This window comes from Triturus cristatus, chromosome 2_1 (genome assembly GCF_964204655.1).
Source record: "Triturus cristatus chromosome 2_1, aTriCri1.1, whole genome shotgun sequence".
Taxonomy (NCBI): Eukaryota; Metazoa; Chordata; class Amphibia; order Caudata; family Salamandridae; genus Triturus; species Triturus cristatus.
Window position 1 is genome coordinate 1118746631 of NC_140581.1, and position 20959 is coordinate 1118767589.

General features: G+C 47.9%; 1 protein-coding gene across 5 annotated transcripts in view; it reads right to left on the minus strand.

Moving 5' to 3' along the window:
• Positions 1–20959, minus strand: part of CENPC (centromere protein C) — a 1046742-nt gene that overhangs the window by 340890 nt on the left and 684893 nt on the right. For all 5 annotated transcript variants that reach the window (XM_085636509.1, XM_085636507.1, XM_085636508.1 and 2 more), the window contains one exon: positions 3063–3145. In XM_085636509.1, the coding sequence (XP_085492635.1) occupies positions 3063–3145 (83 nt within the window). The remainder of the gene's footprint in view (positions 1–3062; positions 3146–20959) is intronic.

The following is a 20959-nucleotide window of genomic DNA, read 5'->3' on the forward strand; positions in this document are numbered from 1 at the left end:
ACCCTCCTGTCCGACGTGATGTTGTGCCAGAGGGGGAGGTGTTGGCGGATCCTGCCACCCACTGGTGGCCCTGAAAAGACGGACTAGGAAGGTTTGGAGGCTGTTGCAGGGGGGGCACTGGTGGACTGGCTCGCCCTCTGGACCCCAGACCCGCGATGCAGGGTCCCACTTCCCTGGCCCCACAGAGGCTGGGAAGCTTGCACGGGCCTGTGGCTCTGGGTGGAACGTGGGGGGGCATCCCTTCCGTAGCAGCAAAAAGCAGACTGCATGGAGCGAGAAGGGACTGTGAGGCCCATGGACCTGGCCGTAGCCCTTGAGTCCTTCAAAACGCTTGAGAGCGTTGTCCCCCTTGTCACTAAACAGGCGACGGCCATCAAAGGGCATGTCCAAAAGGGTAGATTGGACATCCCCAGTGAAGCCAGAGGTCCTCAGCCAGGCATAGTTCCTTAGGTCTACCGACATGGAAACCGTTCTACCCAGCGAGTCAGCGGTATCCAGCCCACACCGGAGGGTGTACTTTGCTGCGTCTCAACCCTCAGCAACAGATCGGATGAGCACAGCCTGGGCCTCCTCCGGGCACTGTGGCAGCACCTGCACAATGTGTCCCACACCGTGTGGGCATAACGGCCCAAGAGACCAGCAGTGTTCACCGACAGCAGTCCTAAACTTGCGGAAGAAAACATCTTCTTCCAAAGATGGGCCAGCTTCTTGGATTCCCTATATTAGGGAGCTGTAGGGAATGCGCTTCCTTTTGAGGATGAGGCTTGGACCACCAAGCACTCGGGGGTATTGTGTTGGGAGAGGAAAAGTGGGTCGCCTGAAGCCGGGCGGTTGCATCCGGCAATCATCCTGTCCACAGGAGCCCCTGTGCTGGGCTTGGACCAAGTGCCCAGTAGAATGTCAGTGAAGGCCTCATTGAGAGGCAGCAGCAGGTGCTCCGAAGAGGCTGCTGCCGGCTAAAGCACATCAGTCAGAAGGTTAGTCCTGACAGCCACTGTAGGAAGGTCAAGGCCCAAGGGTCTCAGCCGCCTTACGCAACCCCACAGCGTAGGAGGCTCCCTCCTCCGTAGCCACGGTAGGGGGAGAAAGCATGCCAAGGTCTGGAGAGGTATCCAGACCACTGGAATGATCCAACTCCTCTCTCCAGTCCGGCTCTTCAAGCTGGTCTACTAGAGGTTCAACAGACCCCTCTCAGTCCTCCTCACCTTCCTCTGGTCGCCAGTCAGAGCGAAAAGGAACACCAGGAAAGAACAGTGGTACAAAAGTACCGGTCGAAGCTGGTACCGGCATCGGTCGACGCCGGTCCAGCTCTGTGTCCAAGTCGGGGGTGGGGCTGGGGTTGACACCGGTTGGGGGCACAACTGGTGTTGGGGGCGTCGTCACTGGGGAAGGTACCGTGAGGTCGACCGGCACCTATCCGGATACAGGCCTGGATCCTCGGGGGCCCTCCGGTTTAGCATCATAGGTATCATATGTCATTTTAGATGAGAAACCAGCCACTAAGTCAGCCTATTTTAATTGTTGGGATAAAATGTGCTTCTTGGTGCCAGGCCGCAGGCTTAAACCCCCTTTCAGACTCCCCAGTCTAACATCGTATGTTTTGCGTTTTCAATAGTCTAACAGGTTTATTGATGTCTACTGTCAAATGCTATTTGGCAGCTCTTTCTGCATTTATATGTCTTTTTGACAAGCACTCTTTGTTAAGATTTCAAGTGGTGAGGTTTATTGTGTTTGTTTCCATCCACGTCCTTCACTGTTCCTCAGTGAGATTTAAAGTCTGTACTGACTATTCTCATGGCATTACCGGTCAAACCAATGGACAGGTAAGCAATCAATCTCTTGGTCCTTAAAGACCGACTTCCTTGTTCATCGTTGACTGCCTTCCATCCAGGAAAACTGTTTCACTGCACTTGTCCTTCCTTTCTGGCAATTACAGTTTCAGCTTTCTAGATGCGCCTGCACATTACATTTTTATTCCTTCCCCTCAGCATTAAAATGAGGAGTGGCTGCACAGGCTGGACCTAGGAGTGAAGTCTCCTGCCATGTTGAACGGAAAAGGTGAAAGAGCGTAGATGGTCAGATCTTCGTAAGCTTTGCTGCAGCCAAGAAAGGCAAAGCAGTAACCAAACCTACTATTTCATGCCGGGCCACCAATAACACTAAGACGTACTTTGCTAATAAACACCCTCCACCTAGCATTTGTGCTAATTCTGCTAGAGCCATGACTGTTTCCGTTGATCTCACCGGAGGTATGCTGCTAGATAGCACTTACTGGGAGGCTACTTGCTTTTCCCACCATAACTCTGCTAACAGTCTCAAGGGTTGAGGGATGGCTGCTTTGCGAGGCTGTACTGCATGATATACTTGATTATACAACACTATGTTGTCCTGCTGCCCGATGGCTACTGCTGTTGGACTAATTGATAAGGTGAGGAAACTGAGCGAAGAAGTATTCATCACAGGAAAAATGTCCTACCTTTGGTAACAACATTTCTGGTGAATGCAACATATTCCCACATATTTCTCATTGCCTTCCCTCCTACAAATCCGAGTTAGAACTATTCACATTAAGGTTTCAAGGTGTGCAATGATTATTTTCATTGTCTGCTGTAGGTTAGCTGTTCGGTTTGTCTCCAAACACATTGTTTAGGAGGAGCAAAAAAATGGAGTCTGCCAGCAGCAAGCCAGGCAGTCCAGAATATCAGCCACTGTCATTGTATACCGGCTGTGCAGAGCAAGCACAGTCTCAAATCGGTTAACAAGGTGGAGAGGACTGGTGTGCATTAATAAGTTAGGTCTCAGTGGGAAAACACAGTATCTATCAGAAATGTTAACAAAATGAAATAACTTTTTCTCCCCCTCAAAGAAAATACTACAGATTAATTTCAAAGCTCGTATTTTAGACCAGCAAAATCAAAAGTAACATTCTTTTTTCCCTCCAGAAGATACTATAGGCAAATTTTAAAGCTTGTATTTAGGGGGGGGGGACAGATCACAAATCTGGGATTAATGCTCAAACTCTTTAAAATAAAAATACTAAAAGTTAACACTGAAGTACATACCAGTTTGACACAAATCAAAACTAACAGGCTTGTCTTTTTGAGAGATCATTCTAACAGCCCGAGAAGAAACTCGACCACTCCCGCTGTGGAAAAAGAACAATGCTAAATTTAGCAATTTTAGAGCACAACCCCAAGATATAACATGACATTTAAAAACTGTTAACAAGCAAAGCTAAAGCTCCCAACTAAGTCATCTACAAAATACTTTTTCCAGTAAGGAGTGAAATTGACAACCTCCACATGTTTATCCAAAGGTCGAAATCCAATAAATCCAATTTGTCAAGATGTGCGTGGATGACTGACTGCCTACCTACTAGAGTGATCCTAAATACATTGTTTCAAAGTTCCGCCAATAAAGACCTGTTTGGATTGCCAACCTAAAGAAGGCTTGTTATGGAGAAGTGACACTTCTGCAATGTGATCCAAAAAATAACCTCCTCCACTGACACAGTGGAATAAATACATTCTAAATTACAGAAAAGCACAAATTGCACAAAAACCCTGTGAACTCGCAAAAAATAGTCAATCACTATATACCCGGCAATAACCTCTGTTCAACCACCTTTTACAAGAATCCTGAACATCTTTTTAAAGGGATGAACACAGCAGATTTACAGTGGGGATGCATGCTTCTAAAATTCATCTGGTGTTAGAACCAGACAATCTCCAATTCAGAAAAATCTTCACAAATCAACTATTCAGAAGTACAATCAAATATTAGGCTTCTTTGCAGATGCCCCCTGCCACTTTATGCCCCCATTAGAACTGCTAGATGCTGGTTTTGACCCTGACACTTATCACACCTTGTAAGTCCCTAGTATATAGTACCAGTGGTACTCAGGGGAATGGTGATAAGAGGGGTCACCTGAGCTGCAGCACTTTCCTGTGCCACCCTGTGTGACCCCAGTAAAAGTACGACTGCAAGACTGCCAATGCAGCCGTGGCCGAGCAGCCTGTCTGCACAAGAAGAGCTCTGCACACACCATGTGCTTCAGAGCCACACCACTGCCTTAATATAAGTAAGTCACTCTTAAGGTTGTCCTCGTAAGCCAAGGACGTACAGTGCATTATACTAAAGGTGTAGATGTATATATTCATAAATATATATCCATACAGTAACCCTGTAAAGCAAGTTTTTACTTGAGTGACCGGCGGTCCATAGAGCAAAATGGGCTGGCTACCAAGGCAACTCGAGATAACCAGCTCCATTATGGTACCCCCGAATGGTGTCTTGTTTGGCCTCAAACACTGTGCTTTTTACCCCCTGATATGATTCTTGTGTTGAGGGTGAGCTGGTATGCAGTGACCCAGTAGCTTGGCAGGCTCCCCAGAATGGGAGATGAAGGGCAGGGAGGAGGTCACTCCTCCTCTCCACCCAGGATTGCTAGTGTTTACAGGAATCAAGATGGTGATCCTAAAAGCCTTTTACCGTCCCGTGATAGGTAATTCCTTGTCCCTCACAAAGCCCTTCCTGTCCTGTCCTGTCCAAGCGCACAGGCAGGAAAATCAGGTAGTCAGGAGGCGTACACCCCCAAAAGGCTAGTCGCACCTTTAGGGTTGGTTAGGAGGTCTGTACAGCCAAAGAAGGGTGCTGCTATATTGGGAGACCCTGGGTGTTTTCCCACATGATGTTTTCACTACAGGGGCGGGTTAGACGCAGTGACCAGCAGCCCATCAGTCACTGTCCCCCACAGCCTTCACGCCCCCTAAACTAGGATTTAAGGGGCTCCCCTGACACCAGAGCTTCAGCTCTGAGTTTGAATCTGAGAAGTGGCACATAGAAGATGCAGTCACCAACAACAGGACTTTGGACTCTGCCGCAGTGCAAAGATACGACATTTAAGTGCCCTGAAGGGACCATATACTGGAACCGTGTTTTCGACATATGTTTGTTGCAAACGTTTGTTGCTCACAGCAAAAGGGACTCCAGTGGACACCAGAAACCAAAGCAGACTCTCCTGGATTGGTGGGACCAGTTCCCTACAAGCGGCAGGAAAATCGACATGCTGCGTGACAAGACTTGTGACCAGCTGGGCCTGTCGGGAGAAGTGGTGTCCTGCAAGCATGGAATGGTAGCCAAGCATTCATCAGGTTTCAAGCCACTACTCTACTCCTGTTGCCCTTCAGCCACAGAAGTAACCGAGGACATCTGCCACAGCCAAGGCGTGGTGATCGCCAGTCGAGTGATCAACCTCGTAACCAAAATCTCCGTCCAAGAGCACGTCACATCGACTGGCATTGGCAACGACCCCGCTGCTGTCTCCCTGCATCCTGAAGGTGGTGTCGACGAGTGAGTGGCAAATCATCTTTGGCGCGACCTACCCTGGTGAATAACAGCTGCTAGCTAGCTCTGCACCTGAGCCGCTGAGCAAGATAGAAGAAATCCAGCTGTTGACCCCGGGTCCTAGGACCCCAAAAACCTCTACTCTTCGAGGGTAGAGTGTAACTCCATCTACAAGTATTGTTTTGTCAAGGGTGGCTTTTTGACAGCTCCCACAGCACAGAAGACAGTCCAGTGACCTCTACACCCAGACCGCCTGGGCAAGGTAGAGAAGTACGGACTGTTGATACTTGGTCTAGTGACCTGCAAGACCTTAGACACAAAAGGGTTCATTTGAACTCACCCTGCAAGTGACCGAGTGTCACCTGTGTTTCCCCCATTCATCTCAATGGGACCAGTTTGACAGCATAAAGTGCATCTATTTTTGGAACAGTTGGTTGGATGTAGGATACAAAGTTTGTTTTCGTGTCAATATTTATATAGAAATACAATCTATTTTTAGAAATTGGAGTCAAGATTGCTTTCCAGTCATGCCATTTACTTAGTGTCATTGTTGGTGCATGAAATGCTTTTCACATGTTCCTCTTAGCATGCCTGACTGCTCTGTGCCACACTACCAGGACCGAGCTAAGGCTGCTAAGGGTGAACCCAAGGTCCACCTTTGTGTATTGTGTTAATATTACATAAGGCCTTCCAAACATATCGCATAATACATCCACCTGGCAACAACTGTCTTCAGATAAAAGAAATTCAAATAGGGGTACTGCTTATTTTGTACCATGACTGCCGATCCTGGGCACCAACACTCATTTTTGGGACTCAAAACATGTGTTTTTGATATGAATCTTTTAACCAAAGAAAAGGCAGAAAGGGGCGGCAGAAGGGGATGAGAAAGGTAGGAAAACAACGATAAAAAGAGAAAGCAGTGATGAGAAAGAGCATGCATGAACAAGATAAAGAGGAGTGGAACATAGGGAAATATAAGAAAGAAGGAGATGTAATTAAAACTACACAGCTTTGATATTATGCTACCCCAGCATCACTGGGGATGGGCCCCTCAGAAAATCTTAAGGTGCCTGCAGTTTTTATTTATTTAAATAAACTAAGCTTTTGAAAATGGGATCCCTTCCGTTCATGTTGGCTCAAATTGCCTTGTACATTATCTCATTCCTGCTCTTCGGTACATCTCAGCACTCTGGATAGACCTTATGGTGACAGAGAGCATCCATAAACAAATGGATAAGGAAAACTTTCTAGCTATTGTAATGGAAAGTTTCAATTCTATTAAGGAATCGGAGGCAAGGATTATGCTATACTTTCTTCACTTTATTCAATAGCAAACTTCACCAATAAAAACTACTATTCCCATGAAACCTTTGGAATAGAATAAAAACAATATTATCCAATGGTAGAACAGTTCCATTCATCAGCCAATCAGCTATCAACAGTCCATAATATACTCCATCATCTGTGTCCCCTCGGCATCTTTCATCATGCATGTTACACTGTTGTTCTGTCCTCAAACGCCCTGTTTATCCATCTCCGTCCCTATTAAACAGCCTACAGAAAAACAGCAGTTATATCACAGAACATCAAATGCATAAGATAGTCACATAATAGACACAACTGAGCATAATAAATTCAATACTTACTAGTCACGTAGATGGTTCTTCGGATCATAACTGACAGGGTGGGATAATCCTTGCCTCTGAGTCCTTAATAGAATTTGAAACTTTTCGTTACAATAACGGGGACATTTTTCATTCTATGTCAGGACCAGAGGTGAGAATTATACTAGTTCAAAGCTTGCTCACTACCAAACAAGTTACATCCAATTACGGCTTGAAATAAAATCCCTTAAAAGTAAAGTCTGAAGACCAGTCTACCACATTCATGATATCTTCCAAGCGGGCACCCAAAACTGAATGCCTTTAAGGCCATGGCTCCATGCACAGAATGCGTGCCAAAGAGGGACAGGTCAATATTGGCACAAGCAATGGTGAGGAAAGACACCGCCTTATGCGGTTTCCGCAAAGCAATGAGGAAATGACATTCACCTGATGGGCAAAATTCCACAGACTGCTCATATGCCTTGGGAATTTGCACAACACACAGCTTTGGGAAGTCTGGAAAAGCCAGATTTGAAATAACCTTAGCATTACACTTTGTTGTCCTACTTACTGTGAAGGACACTGCAGAAGGTGAGAAAGTCCTGCCTGAGATATCCAAGGCACACACATCTGAGATCCTTCGACAGGATACCAAGGCAGAGTAGCATAGATGACAATTCCTTTCAGGACAAGAAACTGTTTGGTTACCAGGATAAAAACAAATTAAGAACTTGGTTGACCTCCCATGTTGTCCTACTTACTGTGAAGGACACTGCAGAAGGTGAGAAAGTCCTGCCTGAGATATCCAAGGCACACACATCTGAGATCCTTCGACAGGATACCAAGGCAGAGTAGCATAGATGACAATTCCTTTCAGGACAAGAAACTGTTTGGTTACCAGGATAAAAACAAATTAAGAACTTGGTTGACCTCCCAAAGTGCTGAATAGCATGGTTCCGGGGTAAGGGTTAGTCGGACCTTCCGAAGGAGATGACACAGAAACGGGTGTTCACCCAGTGGGAAACCCTCCACCAGAAAATGTCCCTCAGAAATAGCCGAACAGTAGGTATTCACAGAGCGATATGGCAGTCCGTCCATCGCCAAGCTGACCAGGAAGTTAAGGACATAAACTACATCAGCACCCACGGGATAGAGACCCAGTTGCAAAGACCAACAGATGCACAGAATCCAAGCTAATCTATAACACTTATTTATACTGTTGGCCCAGGCTTTGGACAATAAATTCTCAGCTTGGCTTGAAAAGCCTGGGACTGACCATCGGCCCCTGTAATACGCCATGCCATTAGCAAAAGTGATCCCTCCTGAACCATCTGGTGAGGAATCTGGTCTGGATTGAGAAGCGATGGAAACAGGGGGAGACGGATTGCAGAATCCCCAAATAGTTCCAGAAGAGTTGGAAACCAAACTTGAGACTTCCAGATCAGAGTGACCATTACCAGTTCGGCCTGCTGCCGCCTCACATGAGCGGATGCGTGCTTGATTATCGCAAAGGGGGAAAAAGCATAGCTGGTTTCCCGATTCCAATTTTGGATAAACGCATCAGTGGACTCAGTCAGTGGGTCCGGTATTCAACTGAAAAACCTGGGCAGCTAATGGTCTAACCTGGACACAAAGAAGTCAACTGAGAATGGTCCCCATCGATCCTAGACAGCCGATAAAACCTCCAGATGGAGCTTCCGTAGGCTGAAGTCCAGGAATACCGGGATTGATAATCCGCCAGTTGGTACGGCTAACCAGGGAGGTACTCCACCGTGACCGAGATCTGATGATTCAGACAATACTGCCAGAAACTGGTGATTGATATAGCGGACCACCGAGACGTTGTCCATATTATGGAGCACACACAACTGAATCCAGACCTTGGTCCAGCAACGAACCGCAAAGGAGTCGGCTAAAAGCTCTATACAGTTTATATGAAGCTTCTATTAGTGAGGAAACCACAAGCCTTCAGTGGGAAAATCTCCACACAGCATGCCCCATCATAACCTACTGGCGTCGGATTCTATGACGAAGTCTGGGGTGGAGCCAAAGATCGCTCTCCCATTCCACAGGTCCATATGGGAATACCTTCAACGGATTTCTTCATGCACTTCTTCTGAAAGGGTGACCATCTCAGAGCATGCAACGTTCTTGCAAATGGGCGGCCTTCAGGCACTGTAAAGCTTGATAATGGAGAGGACTGAGAAAGATGGTTTGGATGGAGGATGAGAGAAGACCCACCCAATGACCAACCGGCTGTAGCGAGACCCGCTGTCTCGCTAGAGTGCATCACAACTCGTGATGGATCTTGGTCACCTTCCTAGACAGACGACTCAGAGCAGTTTTTGTACAGTCTATTATGAGTCAGAGAAAGACAGCTTTCTGGGAAGGAACCAACAAGGACTTCCTCTCATTTATAACAAACGCAAGGCGATGTAGAAGATCGACTGGCATTTGCAGTTGGTGGGACAGCTTCTGAGGGAACTGGCCCAGGAGGAGCAGGTCGTCAAAATATACAATCAGGTGCACCACTTGCTCCCTGATGTATTCCTCAACTGGTTTGAGAACCTTCGTGAAGCACTAAGGGGTGGAGGAAAGCCCAAAGAACGGAGTAGAAAATTTGAAAATCTGCTGGCACCAGACGAATTGGAGAAACCACCTGTGGGGTGGAAAAATCAAAATAGACAGATAAGCGTCTTCCACGTCGAGATGTGACCACCAATCAAGCAGACGCAGACATCGTACAGAAGGTGGATCCCCCTCCATTTCAAAATGTCAATATATCAGTCATTTGTTGAATTTGCGTACGTTGATGACTATTCATTGGCCTCCGTCGGCTTTGACTTGGAAAAGATCGCTGATGAAACAGCGGGACATATACCACCTTAGGCAAACAACGATGCGATCTCCGTGTCCTTGCGCTCTGCCTCGCTGAATGGGGCGTGGGAGAGAGTCCTGTCTGGGGGAGCCATAAAACTCTTATTTGAAAGCCCTGGATCGTTTGTAGGACCCACACATCCCTGGGACTGTTTCCCAGGCATGGGTAAAATTCGCCAGCTGACCCCCTACCTTCAGAAGGGAAGAAAAGAGAACACTTACCAGAATTGAAAGAAGCACCTGCTCCTCCGCCACCTATGAAGCGCCTGCCTTTTGTAGGATAGAAGTTGGTGAAATGGCTTTGATCCTGGTATTGGCCTTGTCACGGGCTGTGCCCTCAAGAAGGGCACTGCATGTGTGCACGGCCAGCTGAGCGGCCCATGCCTCGACAGGCTGTGTGGAAAACCTGGGCGGTAAAAATTCTTAATGGAGGATTGGGCATTGTCTACCCAAGTGAACGTCTTCACAAATTTTCCCAACTCTTTAATAAAAGGTTCCCTAAGAGACCCCTTTCTGTTACAGGCCCCACCTTTGGGTCGACTTTTATTAGCAAAGAGTGATGGTGCTAACTGGATAACAAACAGTTTGCGTTGCCAAGAAAAATAATGGCACGCTGCATCTATCCATACAGAACTTCAGGGGAAATTAAGGAGCCTGAAGACTTCCATAGGAGTTCCCAGGAGCCCGGGACTACTATGGATCCTCCACCCCCGTAAGACCACAACTCCCAGCAGCCTCCACTACTAGGAGTAGTCCTCCTGTTGTTCTGCCGCCCTTTTTCCACCACCAGCCCAAGTTACCTGGATGTTGCCTCCTGCGTCGTGGGCCTACTATAGACCCTTCACGCACGCAAGACCACAACTCCCAGCAACCTCCGCTACTGGGAGTACTCCTGCTACCGTTCTGCTGCCGATGATTTATAAAGTGAACACAGATGACCACTTAGAGGGGTACCCTGAATCCTACCAATCCTTAGTGTGGTCACCAACTGGTCTGAGACAGCCTGATACCACCAGACAGTGTTCTGACTCCATGGGGAGGGCTGCCTGTGTTCTCTGGGTTAGAGAACAATGCCTTTTTTGGGTGGAGGTGTTCACACCTTCCCCTGGTCAGGAAGAGTCATCTGTGGCGGGGAGATTTAAAGGCCTTGCCGCCTTTATAATGTGACCCTAGACTCTCCTGCTAGAGGGAGCAGGCCCCCTTCCTGTCCTCACCCCTTTTCTGGCAGGAGGACAGGCGGAAAACACAGGGCGAATAGGAGGAGTGGCCCCTCTGCCAATTCCGTCCCTCAGGTGCTGGAGGTGAGGTGGAGTACACTTTTTAGTGCCCACCATCTTGAAGATCGTGGGACTGAGCCGTTGAAGGCTAGGTCCATGTCCTCCTCCCTCAGGAGGAGAACATAATAGAGGGTTTAGACACCCCAGGTAAGGGGCCCATTGGCCGCTACCTGTCACTCCCTTGTAACGCCCCTAAATCTAGTATTTCGTTGGCACCTCCAGGCCCTGTATTTCAGTTCCTGATGACCTAACAAGAGCCAGACACTACAGAGTCGCACTAGCAGAGAAGACTGCAGACACCAACTGACTTGGCCCCCGCCCTACCGGCCTGTCTGCAGCCCTCGATGATCCTGTGCCAACAGATGACCTGCCCTGCAGCCCAGCGACCTCCAAAACCTTAGGAAGACTGGCAGGCCTTCGATAATGACCAAGATTTTCAGAGGAAAGCGGACCTGTTCACAAGGCAACCATCCTCAAAGTAAAGACTCTGTGACCTGTAGAACCGCAATTCATGCCCCGGTTCCACTTCTGCATCCGATGCTTACGACCAGAGCTCAAGAGTTTCCGAAACCAAAAGGCACCCCGGCACCCGCCATGGGCCTTTTTGGAGAAGACAAAGGGTGTCTCTACGTCTCTGAGCATCGCAAATTACCTCTACAGCTGTCGGTTTCCTGAGCCTGCAGCCCTTGTTCGATTTGGCCATTCTCAATTGCTTTGCATTGGGCCCCCGACACTGTGTTGGCACCCTGCAACCGGCCTCCCCTGAGCCGCTGATAGTGTAGTGTTGGTGTTGCCTTGGGTTCCGTACAGTGCTTGCCTGAACCCCTGGAGACTGCCCCCAAGCCGCTGCTACACACCTGTAAGCAGCCTCTCACCGATTGCCCCCATCCCCATTAATTTGTATTGGGCGCACAACCTCGAACTTTCACCCTGCACCCGGCCGCCCCTGTGCCGCTGGTAGTACACTGTTGGTGCTAAACTGAATCTTGCCCAATATGGTTAGTAACTTGGAAACTTGCCACTGTGTGTACAACAAATGCTTAATATTACCTTCAGATAAGCCTAACTGCTCGCCCACACTACCAAAAAAGAGTGCATTAGTATTATCTACTTTAGCCTCTGGGGATCTACTGGACTCTCTGTACACTATATCTCATTTTGGTATAGTATATATAGAGCCAGTTCCTCACAACGCCTTCAACCCTTACCACCACCTACGAAGAAACACCCACCCACATCAATGACTGCTTCAACACCAGCAAGGAACTGTTCAACATAGTCAAGTAATTCACTAACCAATAGGCAACCGAAAACACCATCACACCCTCACAAGCCCCCTGTAACATCGTCTCTGACGTTTTCCACAGCAAAATCAACACCATCTACCAAGACTTTGCACGTTAAACCGCCCCCACCCTCCCTCCACCGGGGACCACATGAACCTCACACCGACGGACACCCACACACACCAGCTCAGCTTATGGAACACTCTCACCGAGATGGAAACAGCATCCATCATGAGATCCATCCACTCCGGTGCCCCAGCAGACCCCTGCCCCCACCACATTTTGAACCTTGGAAATCAACCCATCAGCAAAGAACTCACCAAGGTCCTTAACTCCTTGATCACCACAGCTGACTTACCCCAGAAATTTAAACATTCTGAAGTGAAGCCGTTGCTGAAGAAACCATCGACGGACCCAGGAGAACTTAAGAACTACCAACCCATCTCCCTGCTCCCCTTCCCAGGCAAGGTCATTGAGAAAGCTATCAATATCCAGCAAACCAGACATCTGGAGATCCACAACCTTCTGGACCCCTCCCAAGCAGGCTTCAGCGCAAACCACAGCACCGAGACAGCTCTTACCGCAGAAGACATCAGAATTCTGCCAGACCATGGAAAAACAGCAGCCCTCATCCTCCTCGACCTCTCGACAGACTTCGAAACTATATCCCACCACACACTGATCAACAGACTCCACAGATATGAATCCAAGGAGCTGCACTTAAGTGGATCGCTTCCTACCTCACAGGACGACACCCAACTCATCCTCTCTCTGACAAGCGACCCAACGGCCATCAAAGACAGATTCCAAAGATGCATGAAGGATGTCGCCGTCTCAATGAACAACTACTGTCTCAAACTCAACACAGAAAAGACAGAAGCTCTCATCTTTGGGAAAGGCAAGGACACCCTATGCAACAATGAATGGGGCCCACCCGAGCTGGGCCCTATCCCGAAACACATCGAACATGCCTGCAACCTCAGCATCATTCTAGACAGCCAGCCACAAAGAAGCAGGTCAGAGCTATATCCCCACTTGCTTCCTCACCCTCCAAATGCTCAGAAATGGCTTCAGATGGCTCCCATTCAACAACAGGAGAATTGTCACATAAGCTCTCGTCACAGCAGACTCGACTGTGGCAACTCCCTCTATGTAGAAATCACTGCCCAACTCTTGAGGAAACTCCAGACCATCCAGAGCACAGCAGCCAAACTCAGCCTCGACCTCCCCAGATAGACGCACATAACAACTCCATTTGCTACCAGTTGTGAAGAGATGCCAGTTCAAGCTGCTCACACACACATACAAAGCACTCCACTATGAAGGACCAGCATACCTCAAATAAGAGAATTTCCACCAACCTGCCAGAGAACTCCATTTCAGATCACTCTCCCTAGCAGCTATCCTGCGCATCCGCCGTGCTAGCAGCTGAGGCCGCTCCTTCTCCCACCTGGCGGCTAAGAACTGGAACACCCTCCCACTGTACCTCAGAGCTTCACCTTCACTCCAACATTTTAGGACGGACCTAAAGACCTGGATGTTCCACCAGTAGGAACAGGCAACGTGATTCTACAAAAGGACCCCACAGCACCTCGAGACCCTCACAAGTGAAGCAGCCATGCTACATAAATCCTGATTGATTGATTGAACACTTGGCATCCTTGGCCATGTCTAATATCTTTGTCAACAGGTCAAGGATGTCCAGGAGTTTGTCCTGCATGCAAGCCAGGACTTATCTATACCCTTTTTTGGGTCCTTCATGAACTTTTGGAGGAAGGTGAAGGATCTGGTCAGGGTCCAACATATGAGAACCACGTCCACACTATCGGGATTCGGGGGAGGAAGAGGATGGGACAAGGGGAGCAAAGGCCTTGAGGGGACGGCATTATCATTAGGATCCCTGTGTGATTCAACACCATGATAGTCAGTGGAAATCGGAGTGGGTGACTCCATGAACAACCCAGCTGGGTCCCAGGAAGGAGGAGGGGGGACAGGTCGGGGGGGGGCTGGTCTGGGCCAGAAGGTCTGTTAAGTCAGGCAAAAGCATCATGATCAACCACTACCTTGCGGCGACAGTTCGCCGGGTTTGGGTCTGCCGCAGGGGTCTGGGAATCCCCTGGGGATACGTGGGTTACTATTGGGGCCGGTGTGGACCCTATAACCTTTGCGCATTCATCCGCAATCTGTTGGAAGAGTCACTCGTCTAAGGGACCCATGGCTTCAGCCAAGCCTGTAGATCGATACTTCCACCGCATCGTAAAACTCATTGTCCCATGGGAGGAATTCTGGTGGTCGGCCTCCTTCTGAGTGTCATCAGCAACGTCCAATTAGAAAGTCCAGAAGGCACAGCGAAAGACCCAAGAAAACACAACACACATCACTCTGGTGGTAACACAACGGGCCACACAATTTCGAGCCGGCAGATCACTTCAGGATCTGTTGGGGACTGGTAAGCGCAACAATTATAAGGTATGAACCCAGTGCTATGTGAAAAAAGGAGGTAGGCTCAAAATATTTTACCGGCAAAGCATGGCAAGTATGGGGCTGGGGTTACAGTCATGTGATAGGTGTGGGCGAAATCTCACTGCTGGTGGGTCGAGGGAGCCCAGGGACACCACACCCCTGGTGCACTACTTTATGGGGGTTCTGCCTGGAAGTGTTTCCCCAAACAGCCAGCACGGCCTGTCAGAAGCAAAATTACAGATCCCTTTGGGGCGAAGCAAAGGTATCCCACCCAATACTGATACCACTGCCGCAGGGCGTCAAGAAAAGTTAATAAAGCCCGGTCAGGCGGTACAGACCCCACAGGTATGGGGTGTCACTCTCCAGGTGGCAAGACTCCACGGCTGTCGGAACACAGCTTCGCTCCCACTGAAAAAGGATTTCGAAGACGTGGAACGCAGCCTAACAAACACGCTAACTCTAGCGCCTCCTAGCAGTGGGAGGCCTATAGCGCCTCAGGAGTCGCACCAAAGTTGAAACGGCTGTGAAGGAGCGCAAAGCATTCCTGCAGCCGAAATAATGCAGGCAGCGATCACACACATATAGCACGCAATAAGCACTATGACAACAACAGATTACCGCATTATATAACTTGAAAATGACATGAGAGAAAAAAGAAAGGGTGAACTTATCTCAGCTGTGAACAGCAAAGAAAGAGGCCGAGGGGACATAGATGATGGACTATATTAATGGTTATTGGACTGTTGATAGTTGAGTAGCTGATGTATGGAACTGTTCTACCATTGGATGATATTGTTTTCAATTCATTCCCAAGGTTTCATGGGTAAGGTAGTTTATATTGGTGAAGTTGTAAAATGGCTGCTATTGCAAGTTAAACTTAAGACCAAAACTTAAGTTTAACTGAGACAAAATCCTAACTTTACTAATCCTAAATGCCCTTTGTGAATACCGAAAGTCGTAAAGTTAGGATTTTGTCTCAGATTACTTTTGTGAATCAGGCCCATAGTTATTTACACTGTGCCTCTGTTTCATTCATTACTACACACAAGAGCACTTTGAAATATGTGATTTCAGGATGTGTCTCAATGCAGTGATATAATCTTTTGTACTAAGGTAAAACGCTTCTACATGTTAATTAGTATACATTAGTTTAGTTTTGAAAAGACTATCATATTTGTACATGATGTTTGTGGCACAATTTATATGCAAAGCTTTTAAAGGACTGAGCTTGTGCACCAACTCTTAGAGTTAAGCCAGGGTCTCAGCTCGGCTTGATTCAGCTCTGGATCTGTTCTCTCCTTATTAATTTGTTGCCTCGCACTCTATTTTACACACAGTTTAAGACATGTTGCTGTATTCAAAAATAAGTTACAGATAGAGAAGGCATTGCTTCTCATGCGTTATTGTGGCACGCTATTTCTGCCTTATCAGCTCACTTGCAAGGTGCCCATAAAAGACATGGGCCCCAATGGGAAACTGTGTGGAGTGAAATTTCTTTCCACACATTTATAAGAGGTCAGGTATTCCTGCACACAGATTTACTCGGTGCAGAAATAATTTTACCAGCTGGAAAATTCAGCAGGTAATATCACTGTGAGAAAAGCCTATATTGTAGCCGGACACTTTCCATGAACTCTACTGAAACCTCAAATAAGGCAAAACCTCACCTCTCAGCCAACATTCTCCACTTCTTCATTCCCCCTACTCACCCCTTCCCTCAGCCTCTGCCTCACAACCCACTTTTTCACAGCCCTCTGTATTCGAATACCACCTGCTCAAAGCAGGTGGTACCTGTGTGAATTAAACCCCATGCAAAAATGGAATACCACGCAGAATATCACCTGCTAAATCCAGGAGTGCACGGTAATGCCTCCTTCCATGGGATTTAACAAGTAATTGCATAGCGTCAGTAGTTGATTACCATACAGTACTGGTATTTACTGGTGTGAAGTTTGCACCTCCCCAGTACAGGGCAATTTAGAATTGGGGCCATGATGTGCTACTTAAGTAGCCTAATTTAGAAAGGCTTTGTGAGGTGGGGTGAAGGAATATGCTACTTACCAGTATGCATCTGTTCTTGGCATGTAGAGCTGCAGATCTATACACTGTGCATAGATCATCATCTGGTGTTGGGCCCAGATGTTTGCAGTTTGTTTTTCTTCTTGGACAATGTTTGGAAGTCACGAGTTTGGTGACTCCTCCTCCGGTCCGTACTGCGCATGGGCTTCGGCTCCATCCTCAGATTGTTTTTCGCCAGCAGGGAAAAGATGGAGCGTAGTGATAATAGGAAAGAAACCCATGTGTGTTGTATCTAAATAAGATAGACTGGAACGGATACAGGTAGCCGGGGAGGCGGGTGGGCGTGTATAGATCTGCAGCTCTACATGCCAAGAACAGATGCATACTGGTAAGTAGCATATTCCGTTCGAGGCATATGAGCTGCAGATTATACACTGTGCATAGATTATATAGCAGTACCCAACCCTAGCGGCGACCACCGGTATCCGTTGCAGTGGTTTGAAACAGTGTCTTTAGTACAGCCTGGCCAACACTAGCTTGTTGTTTGGAGTGCACGTCTACACAGTAATGTTTTGTGAAGGTGTGCGGTGTTGACCATGTGGCTGCTTTGCAGAAGTCATCTAAGGGTATGTTCCCTAGAAAAGCCATAGAAGCCCCTATCTTTCTTGTAGAGTGGGCTTTAGGTGGAACAGATAATGTTCGTTTTGCTTTGTGATAGCAAATTTGTATGCACTTTACAATCCACCTAGCTATCCCTGATTTTGAGATGGGGTTGCCTTTATGCGGTGGAGAAAACGAGACAAACAACTGTTTAGTCTTTCTGAAAGATTGCGTTCTTTGTATGTAGTAAAGTAAAGCCCTTTTAACATCAAGTGTATGTAGAGCCCTTTCCGCAACAGATTGGGGTTGCGAGAAAAAAACTGGTAATTCCATCGATTGATTGAGATGGAAGGGGGAAATGACCTTGGGCAGAAATTTTGGATTTGTGCGAAGTATCACCTTGCTGTGATGTATCTGTAGAAAGGGTTCTTGTATAGTGAACGCTTGTATTTCACTAACCCTTCTAAGGGAAGTGATAGCTACGAGAAAAGCTGTTTTCCAAGTAAGGAACTGCAGCTCACATTTATGCATTGGTTCGAAAGGCGGACCCATCAGCCTTGTAAGAACTACGTTTAGATTCCACACAGGTGAGGGTGGTGCCCTGGGCGGAATTACTCTTTTAAGGCCTTCCATGAAAGCTTTAATAGCAGGCACTCTGAAAAGTGATAGATGCTGTCTGTTTTGCAGGTAAGCAGCAATTGCTGACAGGTGTAAACGGATGGATGAGTATGCCAGGTTACACCTTTGTAGATGGAGCAGGTAGCATATGATGTCCTGTATGGATACATCTAAAGGGTTGATTGTATTGTTACGGCAGTAAACAACAAATCTCTTCCACTTAGCGGCATAGCATGCTCGAGTGGTAGGACGTCTGGCTTCCCTGATAATGTTCATGCAATCAGGGGGAAGGTTAAGGTATCCAAATTCTAAGATTTCAGGAGCCAGATCGCAAGGTTGAGCTGAGCTGGGTCCGGGTGCCTGATTTGTCCATGGTTCTGGGTTAGGAGGCATGGGGACAGGTGCAGTTTTTGATGTGGTACCACTGATAGCTGTAGTAGTGTGGTGTACCACGGCTGCCTGGCCCATGTTGGAGCTACCAGAATGAGTGTGAGGGAGTGCTGTTGTAGCTTCCTTACCACTAATGGAATTAGCGGGAGAGGTGGAAGGGCGTATGCAAATTTGCCTGACCAGTTCATCCATTTCGCATTGCCTTTGGACAATGGGTGTGGGTATCTGGCGGCGAAGCTTGGGCCTTTTTTGTTTTCGTGGGTGGCGAAGAGGTCTATCTGAGGATGCCCCCACTTGTGAAAGAATGGGTGAAGAACTTGTGGATGCAGTTCCCATTCGTGCATTTGCTGCGTTTGTCTGCTTAGCAGATCTGCCATGGTGTTTTGTATCCCTGGGACGTGTTGTGCCAGGAGAAAGATTTTTTGTGGGAGTGCCCATTTCCATATGCTCTGTGCTAGCCGAGAGAGCTGTGGAGAGTGTCCCCCCCCCTGTTTTTGAATGTAGTACATTGCAGTCATATTGTCTGTGCGAATGAGGACTGCTTTGGCTGAGATTTGTTTCTGAAACGATTTCAAGGCTAGAAAGATCGCCAATAACTCCAGATGGTTGATGTGGAGTAACTTTTGTTGTGGCGTCCATATACCTTGCACTGTGAGGTGTAATAGGTGCGCTCCTCAGCCGGAGAGCGATGCGTCCGTTGTTAGAATTACCTGAGGAACCGGGTCAAGGAACGGTCGCCCTTTGGAAAGGTTTGTGGTGTTCCACCACTGCAGAGAGCGATGGGTGCGACCGTCCACCAACACCAGATCCGTCAGCTGCCCCTGGGCCTGGTTCCACTGGCGGGCTAGGCACTCTTGGAGTGGACGCATGTGGAGTCTTGCATGAGGCACTATGAAGATGCAAGATGCCATCATCCCTATTAGCTTCATAAACACACTTGCTGGGAGAGAGTGCTGTAGAATGAATCTTTGGCGCAAGGCTTGTATGCTTGCGATTCTGGCTGAATTGGGATAGGCTATAGCTTTTGAGGTGTCTATAGTGGCCCCGAGGTATTGCTTTGCGTGAGACGGTATCAGCTGGGACTTTTGGTGGTTCACCGTGAAACCTAGCTGGTGGAGTAGTTGGATGGTAGTGTTTGTATGTTGCACACACTGGTTGTAGGACGTGGCTTTTATAAGCCAGTCGTCCAAGTAAGGGAAGACGTGAATGTGTTGTCTTCTGAGGTGTGCCGCCACTACTGCTAGGCATTTGGTAAACACTCTTGGTGCGGTTGTGACCCCGAAGGGGAGAACCTTGAACTGATAATGTTGGCTGTCCACTACAAATCTGAGGTACTTTCTGTGAGAGGGGTGTATTGGAATATGAAAGTATGCGTCTTTCAAATCCAGGGTAGTGAGAAAGTCGTCCTGGCAGAGGAGTGGGAGAACTTGTTGGAGAGTTACCATGTGAAAATGGTCTGAATGTATGTATGCATTTAGAGGCCGGAGGTCTAGAATGGGCCGTAGGGTCTCGTCTCTCTTTGGTATCAGACAGTACAGAGAGTAGACCCCTAAATTTTGTTGATTGATGGGGACCTGCTCTATAGCTTGTTTTTGCAGGAGGGAGATCCCCTCTTGTTTCAGCAGTGTGGTATGTTCTTGTGACATTGTACGGTGCCTGGGTGGAATATTTGGGGGGGTAGATGTTAGTTCGAGACAGTACCCTGACCGAATAATTTGAGTCACCCATTTGTCTGATGTTATGGTCTCCCAGGTTTGAAAAAAGTCTTGTAGTCTTCCCCGACTGGAGTGGAATGGTCTGGGGGGAGCGGGGGAAAGTCATTGTGTGGGCGGTGTGGCAGAACGGGCGGTGTTGGTTTTGCCCCTGCCTTTATTATTGTTCCCTCTATATCCACCTCTTTGATAGCCCTTTGTGAAGGTAGTCTGAGGAGGGGACTTGTAGGACGTAGAGGCGTTATCGGCAGAGTAACCCCTGCCAGTGCCTCGAAAGGAGGAACGGCGAAAGGAGCATCTAGGAGTGTGGGATTGTAATGCTCCCATAGACTTCGCCGTATCTGAATCCTTCTTCATTTTTTCCAGGGCTTCGTCTACTTTTGGGCCAAATAAGTGTTGTTGGTCAAAAGGGTGGTTCAATATAGATGCTTGGACCTCCGGCTTAAAGCCTGAGATTCTGAGCCAGGCGTGGCGGCGAAGCAGAACACTGGTGTTTATAGCCCTGGAAGCTGTGTCTGCTGCACATTTAATAGAGGTGTTGGTAATGATCTTTCCCTCTTGTATTAGTTCATGAGCCTTATTTTTATATTTTTCTGGGAGATGTTGCATGATAGCTTCCATCATAGTGCGCTCTGTCGTACCGTGCCAGCAGCGCTTGCGTGTTGGCGATTCGCCACATATTGGCACCTTGCGAGGCAGTGCGTTTGCCTGACGCATCTAAGAGCTTGGACTCCTTATCGGGTGGTAGAGCCTCACCCGATGAC